Source organism: Periophthalmus magnuspinnatus, chromosome 7 (assembly GCF_009829125.3).
Source record: "Periophthalmus magnuspinnatus isolate fPerMag1 chromosome 7, fPerMag1.2.pri, whole genome shotgun sequence".
Classification (NCBI taxonomy): domain Eukaryota; kingdom Metazoa; phylum Chordata; class Actinopteri; order Gobiiformes; family Gobiidae; genus Periophthalmus; species Periophthalmus magnuspinnatus.
The window spans coordinates 665340-678049 of NC_047132.1; the positions used below are offsets into that span (position 1 = coordinate 665340).

At 48.2% G+C, this 12710-nt stretch overlaps 1 protein-coding gene across 1 annotated transcript; it reads left to right on the forward strand.

Annotated features, from left to right (window-relative positions):
- The first annotated feature begins 760 nt into the window (after positions 1 to 760).
- Positions 761 to 12503, forward strand: lactbl1a (lactamase, beta-like 1a). Its single transcript, XM_033969943.2, has 7 exons — positions 761 to 789; positions 1111 to 1226; positions 2260 to 2363; positions 3316 to 3470; positions 6900 to 7093; positions 11250 to 11355; positions 11525 to 12503. Exons 2-7 carry the CDS (start codon positions 1121 to 1123, stop codon positions 12501 to 12503), a joined length of 1644 nt encoding a protein of 547 aa, XP_033825834.1. The 5' UTR covers positions 761 to 789; positions 1111 to 1120.
- The last annotated feature ends 207 nt before the right edge of the window (positions 12504 to 12710 follow it).

Genomic DNA, 12710 nt, shown 5'->3' on the forward strand with positions numbered 1-12710 from the left:
TAATGGACTGCATTCTCTCAAAAACACATATTTTTGGTTCAGTGCTTTACAGGGGTCAAAACACGAAGCTGCTGTGACAAAATCAAATATTCTATTTAACACAACACCAGAATAAACATATATATAGATCTCTATAGATTTAAACATTTCACAACAGTCAAAATACGGATTCTTTTGAATCCTTTTTCTATCAACTATTTGAACACCAGGGGGAGCTGTGGAGCCAAATACTTTATTGTCAGTGCAGATCTACGGCATTTTCAGACAAAAAACATGTAAAGGAAAATGCTGGTCGGTTCCTGTGCTCTTGTTGCCTCTCAGTGGTGTCATAAAGTGGCACAGTGGTGCTATCACTGTAGAACAATTACACACTATAACACTCACACTCACACTCAGGTGATGACATCAAAGTGGGCGTGGTCTGGAGATCAAGTGGATTAAGTGCTGTAGTAGAGCACTGCTGACCACATGCAGCCATCTCAGGAGAATAACCTACCAAATCAAACCAGTCCAGGACCTGATCAGCACCCCAAACTAGAACCAAACCTGGACCAGACAGGACTAGACCAGGACCAGACTAGGACCAGGACCAGACTAGGACCAGGACCAGGACCAGGACCAGACTAAGACCAGACCAGGACCAGACCAGGACCAGGACCAGACCAGGACCAGACCAGGACCAGACCAGGACCAGACGTGGTCCAGACCAGGACCAGTCCATCACATCAGGGCAGAGTTATATCCAGACAGACATGAACCAATCAGGGTGAACATTTGAGTGCTTCTGTGGTAAGTCTCCTTATTCTTTGTTCATACTAATAATACATATTTATGTATTAAATATTTTATACTTGTAGTTTGTCTGTTTTAGTCCAGTTTTAGTCCCAGTTTGGTGCTGGCTTAGGCCTGGTTCAGTCCTGGTTTGCTTCTGGTTTGTTCCTTGTTTATTCCTGGTTCAGTCCTGGTTCAGTCCTGGTTCAGTCCTGGTTCAGTCCTGGTTCAGCCCTGGTTCAGTCCTGGTTCAGTCCTGGTTTAGTCCTGGTTCAGTCCTGGTTCAGCCCTGGTTCAGTCCTGGTCTGTTCCGACTCTGGTTCTCTGGTTCTTTTGCAGAGCCGTGGAGATGAAGCTGCAGTGGTCTGTGGTGGGTTCGGTCTTCTTCTTCCTGCTCTCTGTTGTCATGACGTTTGGCTTTATTTGGCAGTACCGGATGCCCAAGCTCAGACCAGGTGATGTAACACACACGAGGAGAGCTCTGAGGCCAGGATTAGACCAGGTGGAAATAGTAACATCAAGATTAGGACTTAAGTAGTGACAGGACAAGGAGGAGGAGGAGGAAAACACAAACACTCCAGTTACCATGGAGTAGATTTAGTGCGGTAATTATACTGTTTTGCATAGTTATTTAATTTTATACTTTTACTTCCGTACAAATTTGGCAATGGCACTAGTACATGTAATCAGTAGTGGAAAGAGTACCAGAGATGCACTTAAGTAAAAGCACACACTAAAAATGTTGTTAATTACAAGCACAATAACTGGTGGAAATAATTTCATCAACATTTTTCATCATTCGCAATAACATCTTAGGTGCTCTTGGGGGGCCCCTGCCCCCCTGCTTGTTGGTTAGGACCAGCCCTGGCCTCTCATTTGGGTTGCCAGTTTCAACTCTAAAATCCAATTGGGTTAAACCTAAAAAGACTAAAAAAGTCTAATCTGAATTGTCACTACCTAAACCTCAGCACCAAATAATCATTAACCAGCGCTTAGTGCAGCCTCTGAGTGAATTCTGGAGGTTTTGAGCTTTCACATGAGGCATGGCCTATCCATATACTCAGAATGAGAAAAACATGTATGTGTGGTATGGTATGCTTTTATTTGTACATTTGGACAGTGCACAACAATATATAAACCAAGGCAAAAGTCATAGAAAAGATGCCGGTGCCCATTTGTAGCACAAATGCAAATTTACACCTGTCATCCCTGAGCAGGTTAGTAGAAATACAATGTCTGTGTCCTCTGTCTGCAGGTTAAGGCACTGGCAACACAGGTTCAGTTGTTATCGTAGTACCTTTCTTAAAAATGCAAATGATGGCACTAAATGCACTGACTATAAACTTGTTCAATAAGTATGACATTATTTAGATTATGTAACCTGTCAAAACTTTCATTTGTCCCAAGTGTCTCCTGACTTCGTGGATGCTTAATCCTTGAAGCTCTTATGAGCAGTCTGATTTGTGTGTGTGTTCCTCTCCCTTCCAGAGGTGGTGCTGAAAAAGCTGGAGCCCATAGAGATGTGTCCCCGTTCCCCAGAGCCGGTGCCCTTGACTCACCCCATCACCTCCCTGAGAGTGGCCCTGGAGAAGGTCTGTACCATGGTCTGTATGTGCTAAGCACTCAGGGCCTAGTGCTTCTGGACATTTACACAGATCACATGTGATATTATTTTGCATAGGGCTGCATAGCTTAACAGCAAATTTCTATACAGGCTACAAAGATGTGATAAAGCCTCCCAGAGAATCGGTGCAGTGTGACTTGTTGGTCACATGAATATTGAACCTTTTACACAAATCAACCTAGTTTATATTATATCTTTGGGGTGAGACTTTTCTTGCTAACAATTCAGGCATAACCACACATGAATAGCCTTAATACAGCATGAACAAAGACTTAATTCATAATGAACAAGTTGTTTATTAAGAATGATTCAAAGTTAGTAGCTAATTAATTAATACCCTAACTCGGAACTTGTCCTAATTATTCACTACAATGAGTTAATAAGAGCTTTTCAAAAGTTGCTATATCTGTACTGGGTTAAAACTAATTTTGTACAACTACAAAAAATTTAGCACAGCCATTTTAAGCTTAAGATCGGTTTCCAGGAAATGAATGGCAGTCAGGTAGCTGAGTGGCTGGCACTCACACCTCACAGCAAGATGGGTCCAAGTTCGACCCATGGGTAACTCAGGCATTTCTGTGTGGAGTTTGCATGTTCTCCTTGTGTCTGGATGGGTTTCCTCTGGGCACTCTGTTTTCCCCCATCAACCCAAAAGATGGACCGCAGGTCAAATCATCCAGCAATGGCAGTTCTGACCAAGGCTAGCAACAAGATCAGGGAGATGGGTCCTCGAGTACTGTGCTGTGCTGTATTGTACTGCTTCTGAGGAGGTGTCCCAGCTGCATTGAAGGATGGGTCAAATGTAAAGAACAAATTTCCCTACGGTACAATAAAGTATACCATAAGTGTCCCTATGTAACCTGTAAAGTTTAAACCAGTGTGTGTGAATTTGAGTTGCCCCCCTCCCTCTCTGAGTGCAGATGGACGTGCTCCTGCGCTCTCATGTCAGCACCAGGCTCCCCTCCATCTCCGCCGTGGTGCTCCTGAATGACTCAGTGCTATGGAACGCTCACTTCGGCAAACAGAACATCAGTGACCCCTCCTCCCCAGCCCCCAACGAGAACACTGTGTACAGGTACTCACTCTCACATAGAGCTGCATTTGGACAGATAAGTCCTTTTCTCAGACTAAAAACGCTCTGTTCCACCTTTTGATGTCATGTGGTAATACAGGACGTGCTCCACTGTGTTTTTAAACTCCATACACCTTCACTGGAATCATCTGGATAATATCAGTCCTGGAATTGCCAATCTCAATTGAACCAAAGGCAAAAGGAGCTGTTAACTTGAAAACTACCACTCCATGACACCACAAGGTGGATCAGAGCATGTTGAGCTTGATGATGTTACAGACTAATAATAAAGTCTCACTCAAACATGTGTGAATGAAACAAAACACAACTCCAGGTCTGTTTTTGAGGTAACAACATTATAACATGGTATAAAACTCACAAGAGTCCATTTTGCATAATACAGTGAGGCAAATAAGTATTTGAACATCCTGTGATTTTGCAAATTCTCCCACTTAGAAATCATGGAGGGGTCTCAAATTTTCATCTTAGGTGCATGTCCACTGTGAGAGACATAATCTAAAAAAATCTGGAAATTACATTGTATGATTTTTAAAATAATTTATTTGTATGTTACTGCTGCAAATAAGTATTTGAACACCTAAGAAAATCAATGTTATATTTGGTACAGTAGCCTTTGTTTGCAATTACAGAGGTCAAACGTTTCCTGTAGTGTTTCTCCAGTTTGCTCACACTGCAGGATTCTGGCCCACTCCTCCACACAGATCTTATCTAGATCAGTCAGGTTTCTGGGCTGTCACTGAGAAACACGGAGTTTGAGCTCCCTCCAAAGATTTTACATTAGGTTTAGGTCTGGAGACTGGCTAGGCCACTCCAGAATGTTGATATGCTTCTTACGGAGCCGCTCCTTGGTTATCCTGGCTGTGCTTCGGGTCATTGTCATGTTGAAGACCCAACCACGACCCATCTTCACTGCTCTAACTGAGGGAAGGAGGTTGTTCCCCAAAATCTCACAATACATGGCCCCAGTCATCCTCTCCTTAATACAGTGAAATCCCATGTGCAGAAAAACACCCCAAAGCATGATGTTTCCACCCCCATGCTTCACAGTAGGGATGGTGTTCTTTGGATGGTACTCATCATTCTTCTTCCTCCAAACATGGCGAGTGGAATTAAGACCAAAAAGTTCTATTTTGGTCTCATCTGACCACATGACTTTCTCCCATGACTCCTTTGGATCATCCAAATGGTCACTGGTCAAACTTAAGACGGGCCTGGACATGTGCTGGTTTAATCAGGGGAACCTTCCGTGCCATGCATGATTTTAAACCATGACGTCTTAGTGTATTACTAACAGTAACCTTGGAAACGGTGGTCCCAGCTCTTTTCATTGACCAGCTCCTCCCGTGTAGTTCTGGGTTGATTCCTCTCCTTTCTTAGGATCATTGAGACCCCACGAGGTGAGATCTCACATGGAGCCCCAGTCCGAGGGAGATTGACAGTGATGTTTAGCTTCTTCCATTTTCTAATAATTGCTCCTACTGTGGATCTTTTTTCACCAAGCTGCTTGGCACTTCCCCTTTGCCCTTTCCAGCCTTGTGGAGGTCTACAATTTTGTCTTGTGCATTTTGACAGTTCTTTGGTCTTGTCCATGTCAGTAGTTGCAGTCTTACTGATTGTCTGGGGTGGACAGGCGTCTTTATGCAGATAACGACCTCAAACAGGAGCTTCTAATTTAGGATAATAAGTGGAGTGGAGGTGGACTTTTTAAAGGTGGACTAACAGGTCTTTGAGGGTCAGAATTGTAGCTGATAGACAGGTGTTCAAATACTTATTTGCAGCAGTAACATACAAATACATTATTTTAAAAATCATACAATTTTTTTCATAATTTTTTTTAGATTATGTCTCTCACAGTGGACATGCACAGATGAAAATTTCAGACCCCTCCATGATTTCTAAGTGGGAGAACTTGCAAAATCACAGGATGTTCAAATACTTATTTGCCTCACTGTATAGGACCTTTAACATAATTATTTTCACAACTTTACTAAAAGTCTTTTATAAATTTTATACATAGTTTTACTTCCTGGTTTAACATAGGCAGCAGAAAAGACTTAAGTCGAGATAATTCTCTGTTACTTAACAACCATACTGTAAACAAGGGGCAAAACTTGTCTAAACCGTACAATAGTTAAGATTAGACAGATTAATAAAAGTAAATCATGACATTAAAGCCGCAAGTGGCAATGACGGCCCTCGCCACCGTGCACTTGTTCCTTTCATGTGCATGCCATGGACAACCGCCCCTGCCTCTTGACCGCCCCTCGACCACCCCTTGACCACCTCTGCCTCTCGACCGCCCCTCGACTTCCCCTTAACCACCTCTGCCTCTCGACCGCCCCTCGATGGCCCCTTGACCGCCTTCGATGACCTCTGCCTCTAGACCACCATCGACTGCCCCTCCACCTCCCTTCAACTGCCTCCCGACCACCTCTGCCTCTCGACCACCCCTCGACCGCCCCTTAACCACCTCTGGCCTCTCGACCACTCCTCGATGGCCCCTCGACCGCCCCTTGACCACCTCTGCCTCTAGACCACCATTGACTGCCCCTCAACCGCTCCTTCTCTCTTTACTGTCAGCCTCATCTTAAAATGTTCGTATTAACTCACTCTACGTGATCCTGGTGTTTTTATTTTGCTATTTTGCCCATACATAAAGATATGAACATTAATAACAGATGGCTCTTTCCTTGAGGTTGCTCCCGCTAGCATTATTAATAAGTATGACTGACAGTGTTGTTAAGCGCCTACTTCTTGCTACACCAGTGGTGCGGGCGGAAGGGGCGTTACCTTCAACAGCCTCGCTGCAGACTGGTTCTTTGGTTTCTACGATACCGTTGGTCAGAATTCCAAATATGGAATGCTCCAAATTGCCCCCTATAACCGGTAGCTGGAGCCAAACGGTATTGGTGACGTCACCTTCACTCAGTCCACTTGTTTATACAGTCTAGGACTTACTATAGTGTGCACTGATCATATGATTGTTAGTCATTACATTCAGGCCAGGATCATGTAATAGTGATTCAAATTTGTGCTTTCAAGGCCAATGCGATCATTTCGTCAAACAAAAAACTCAAACACAATTTTTTTGGGTCAAAAATTTTGTATTTTGGAGAAAGTATAGTCTTTTAATATTTGTTTTAATGTGGAAAAATAGAATGGATTAAAAGATCTGATTGCAATTTGGATTTGTACTAAAATGACAAAAAAATGTTCAATAATCAAAACGTGCCTTTATTTAAAAAAATAAATAAATAAAAATAGCCACCCTTTGCTTTGAACCCTGGTTCACACTTTTGGCATTTCTCTGACCTGGTACAGCTGTGAAGTGAACATCAATTTAGGAGGATAGTGTAGATAAATATTGTACTTGTGTTATATAATATTTATATGTATGTCATGTGTTTCCAGAATAGCCAGCGTGTCGAAGGTCTTCCCCACCCTCATGCTGTATAAGATGTGGGAGGAGGGGTCCCTGAGCTCCCTGGATGACCCCCTGGACAAGTACCTGCCGGACTTCAGCGTTAAGAACCCCCTCGGCAGCAACCAGGCCCCAGGCAGTCTGCCTGCCCTCAGCCTGCGCAGGATGGCCAGCCAGCTCTCTGGTAGGCCTACACTGCACATGGGTCTATAGATACTTTGCAGCTGATGTCATCAACATTCCCGAGGGGTGTGATGTTAACTGTAGGCACTGCTCTGTCTGCTCAAGTTACAATATTTCCCCCAGCATAGCTGCTCCTGAGGCAGTTTAGCTAAAACTGGGTTTTATTTCTGCTCCTAACTGGCCTGACCGTAAGCTCATTCAAAGAGGAACATTTTAAGCCTCCTCTTAAATGTAGAGACTGTGGGATGTTTAAAATGGGCAGGAGCTGATTCCATAACACAGGAACTTGGTAAGTGAAAGCTCTCACTCCTACTGTGCTTTTAGACTCTCTAGAAACACCAGTCCAACATTTTGAGAGCAGTGTATAAAAGACTGTCCATAAAGCCCATTTAGTTCTGTTATATTACTGGTTTAGTTTAGTTGTTCTTAATTGTTGTTATCTCTTGTTGCACCACCAGAGGGAGCGCGAGTGTACACCAGTGTGCCGCAGATACGCAGATTATAATTTACATGGTTGCACAACGTTACGTGCATCGGCTCTCTCTCGGACTGACTTAATGTCTGAATTATAGTGTGCGTCCCTTAGATATAACCACACTGCTGTCACACACCCCACACACACACAAACCCACTCTTTCTCACCCATATACGCCCACACCCAAGTAAGGACATTAAAAGGAACCTACCTAATCTACCTGTACCTGCCTGTGGACTCCCTCATTCTTAAGCCTCACCTGAACATACCTAATCGCTGTCCTGACCCGACACCCTGCAGTGATTGCTAGCCAGGGTTCAAGCTACTGCATATTACAGTCCTCATTACAAGCAGAGAGCTCTGTTTGGATGATATGGTACTATAGCATCTTGCAGATACGATGGGGCCATGCCCTTTATGGTCTTATATGTCAGGAGAAGAACTTCCTACCTCTGCAGTAGATTGTTGTAGTTGATGGTGTCAAACGCTGCTCTGACGTTCAACAGAACCAGAATCGGGACCAGTTATCACCAGCTCATTTGTGACTTTAAGTAGTGCAGTTTCTGTGTGGTGCATTAGCCTATGTAACCTTGTCTCCATGTAGTGCAAATGCAATCAAGTAATACAATGAAGACCAGTTTAATGCCGTACTGTGAAACATTCTACACTCAACGCAATATGATTTCAATGAGACAAGCTGATTGGCAGACCCTCCACCTGAAAGGTTACACAGTGCACCTTTTAATTACATTAACTCTACACATCATCACTCAGTGCTTCAGTTGGATTTTTTCATATTTTTAGGCTAATTATTGAATTCACTTTTGAAATTCCTACTATCCATCCATCCATTTTCTTCCGCTTATCCGGGGCCGGGTCGCGGGGGCAGCAGTCTAAGCAGGGACTCCCAGACTTCCCTCACCCCGGACACGTCCTCCAGCTCCTCCGGTGGGACCCCAAGGCGTTCCCAGGCCAGCCGAGAGACATAGTCCCTCCAGCGTGTCCTGGGTCTTCCCCGGGGCCTCCTCCCGGTGGGACATGCCCAGAACACCTCCCTAGGGAGGCGTCCAGGAGGCATCCTGAGCAGATGCCCGAGCCACCTCAACTGGTTCCTCTCAACGTGTAGGAGCAGCGGCCCTACTCCGAGCTCCTCCTGTGTGACCGAGCTCCTCACCCTATCCCTAAGGGTGCGCCCGGCCACTCTGCGGAGGAAGCCCATTTCAGCCGCTTGTATCCGCGATCTTGTCCTTTCGGTCATTACCCAGAGCTCATGACCATAGGTGAGGGTAGGAACGTAGATTGACCGGTAAATCGAGAGCTTCGCTTTCCGGCTCAGCTCCTTCTTTACCACAACGGACCGATACAGCGACCGCATCACTGCAGACGCTGCACCGATCCGCCTGTCAATCTCCCGCTCCATCCTTCCCTCACTCGTGAACAAGACCCCGAGATACTTGAACTCCTCCACTTGGGGCAGAGACTCTCCACCCACCCGGACAGGGAAAACCACCTTTTTCCGGTCAAGAGCCATGGCCTCGGATTTGGAGGAGCTGATTCTCATCCCAGCCGCTTCACACTCGGCTGCAAACCGCCCCAGGTCCTGGTTCGATGAAGCCATCAGGACAACATCATCTGCAAACAGCAGAGATGAAATCGGTCGAATGCCTTCTCCAGATCCACAAAACACATGTGGACTGGTTGGGCATACTCCCATGAGTCTCGAGGACCTGATGGAGAGTATAGAGCTGGTCCAGTGTTCCACGACCAGGACGAAAATCACACTGCTCCTCCTGAATCCGAGGTTCGACTATCGGTCGGATTCTCCTCTCCAGTACCCTGGAATAGACCTTACCGGGAAGGCTGAGGAGTGTGATTCCCCTGTAATTGGAACACACCCTCCGGTCCCCCTTTTTATACAGAGGGACCACCACCCCGGTCTGCCATTCCACAGGTACTGTCCCCGACTGCCACGCGATGTTGCAGAGACGTGTCAGCCAAGACAGCCCCACAACATCCAGGGACTTGAGGTACTCAGGACGGATCTTGTCCACCCCCGGAGCCTTGCCACCGAGGAGCTTGCCAACCACCTCAGTGACTTCAGCCAGGGTGATGGACGAGTCCACCTCTGGGTCCCCGGTTTCTGCTTCCTCCTCGGAAGACGTGACAGTGGGATTGAGGAGATCCTCAAAGTATTCCTTCCACCGCCCGACAACATCCCCAGTCGAGGTCAGCAGCTCTCCACCCGCACTGTAAACAGTGTTGGTGAAGCACTGCTTCCCCCTCCTGAGGCGTCGGACGGTTTGCCAGAATGTCTTTGAGGCCGTCCGATAGTCCTCCTCCATGGCCTCCCCGAACTCCTCCCAACCCTGAGTTTTTGCCTCTGTGACCGCCTGAGCCGCGGCACGCTTGGCCCGCCAGTATTCATCAGCTGCCTCAGGAGTCCCACGAGCCAACAAGGCTCGATAGGACTCCTTCTTCAGCTTGACGGCATCCCTTACTTCCAGTGTCCACCACCGGGTTTGGGGATTGCCGCCGCGACAAGCACCACAGACCTTACGACCACAGCTACGAGCAGCCGCATCGACAATAGAGGTGGAGAACATGGCCCACTCGGAGTCCATGTCTCCAACCTCCCAGGGGATCAGGGAGAAGCTCTCCCGGAGGTGGGAGTTGAAGACCCCCCTGACAGAGGGCTCTGCCAGACATTCCCAGCAGACCCTCACAATACGCTTGGGTCTGCCTGGTCTGTCCGGCTTCCTCCTCCGCCAGCGGATCCAACTCACCACCAGGTGGTGATCAGTTGACAGCTCAGCCCCTCTCTTCACCCAAGTGTCCAAGACACGCGGTCGGAGATCAGATGACACGACAACAAAGTTGATCATCGACCTCCGACCTAGAGTGTCCTGATGCCACGTGCACCGATGGACACCCTTGTGCTCGAACATGGTGTTTGTTATGGACAAGCTGTGACTAGCACAGAAGTCCAATAACAAAACACCGCTCGGGTTCAGATCGGGGAGGCCGTTCTTCCCAATCACGCCCCTCCAAGTGTCACTGTCGTTACCCACATGGGCATTGAAGTCCCCCAGGAGAACAACGGAGTCCCCGGTTGGTGCACTGTCTAGTACCCCTCCCAGGGACTCCAAGAAGGCCGGGTACTCTGCACTGCTGTTTGGCCCATAGGCCGACACAACAGTGAGAGACCTGTCCCCGACCCGAAGGCGCAGGGACGCGACCCTCTCGTTCACCGGAGTGAACCCCAACACGCAGCGGCTGAGCTGTGGGGCAATGAGCAAGCCCACACCAGCTCGCCGCCGCTCCTCGCGGGCAACGCCAGAGAAATGGAGAGTCCAACCCCTCTCAAGAAGTTGGGTTCCAGAGCCCGAGCTGTGCGTGGAGGTGAGGCCGACTATATCTAGCCGGTAACGCTCAACCTCCCGCACAAGCTCAGGCTCCTTCCCCCCCAGTGAGGTGACATTCCATGTCCCCAGAGCCAGTCTCCATGTCCGGAGATCCGGTTGTCGAGGTCCCCGCCTTCGACTGCCGCCCGGATCTCTCTGCACCCGCCCCACTTTTACTAGTCATCAGTGCATTTATTGAAATATAATGTGACATATGCTAATGCTAGACAGAGGTATGGTGTTTGTGTGCATTGGTCTAAAAGCTGGTGTAATCCTGTCAGGTTTACCACGCAGATTACGCTCCACTAATTTGCTGTGGGCAGGGGACACACAGGAGGCTCTGAGGTTGCTGCAGGACGACGTGCTCGTGGCAGACCCTGGAACCAGGTCAGGGCTCATCATCAACATGGCTTTTGACTGTGAACACATCTCAGAATAAATTTAGATTTTTTTTCAAATATAATATAAAAACTAATCTCCAAAATATTTCCTGTTAAGATTGTTTAGCTTTTGTCCAGCGCACAGCGTGTTAGCTGCTTCTGTCCTGTGTGTGCAGGTGTCACTACAGTAACGTGGCCTTCTCTCTACTGGCCAGGGTGCTGGCTGAGCAGGTGGCAGGGCAGGACTTTGAGAGCTGGGTGTCTGAGAACATCCTGCAGAGGCTCAAAATGGAGGACACCAGCTTCCAGTGGCAGCCATCGTCAGGGCGACCACTGGCAGTGGGCGTGTACAGCAGCGGTCAACCCGCCCCCCTGTATGACCTGGGCTGGTACCGGCCAGCGGGGCAGATGTACTCCACCACCGCAGACATGGCCAAGCTGACCATGGCGCTGCTGGGGGTCCCTGGTGTCTCACTGCTGCACCAGGACACCCTAACCACCATGCTCACCCCGCTGCTCCGCTGCCACACCGGTTACTTCGCCAACGCCACGGGCACCCCCTGGGAGGTCAACCGACAGATGGGCTACGACGTGGTACAGAAGGATGGGGACCTGGACGGATATGCAGCCACCCTGTCCCTGGTGCCACAGCTGAAGCTGGGCATAGTGCTGCTGATGGCGGGTGTGAGGCCCGCCGAGGAGGACCTGGTGAGGCAGGCCTACTCCTACCTCATCCCAGCTCTGGAGGAGGCCTTCAGGGAGGCCCCGCGCACACTCCGGGCACCCCCAGACCCACTCCCGTATTTGGGCTTCTACACCTACAGGAACATAACCTTTTATGAGATCAAAGCAGACCCAGCCGGGGTGCTGGTCATGCAGCAGTTTGGTCCACAGTTGAACTCCTCGGTCCCGGCAAAGTACCGGACCCTCCGGCTGGACTACCTGCAGGGTCGAGTGTTCAGGGTGGTCTTCGACAGTCCGTACCCCTGTAAGCTCAAGCTGCACGCTGCCTCTGTGTCTCTGGAGGCGCAGGACCGCCAGCTCTTTAACTTCTATATGTTCAATAAGAAGGGCCTGTCCCCAGGCTTTGACTCCCCAGGACTTAACACCTACCGCGTGTTGCGCATCTATGGACGACCCTTCTTCACCTCATGAGAGCACCTGTCAGGACAGCTGCTATGGGCCCTGAGACACATGTGCTCTGATTAAACTGAAACCATGTACATTTGGGTTGTAAGTTTCATTGCTAACATCCAGTTGGTTTACACCTAAAAGAACTGTCTCTGATCTAATTCATCACTGCCTAAACTCCAGCCCCTCAGTGAGAGAATTCTGGAGGTTCTGAGTTTTCACATGAGGCAT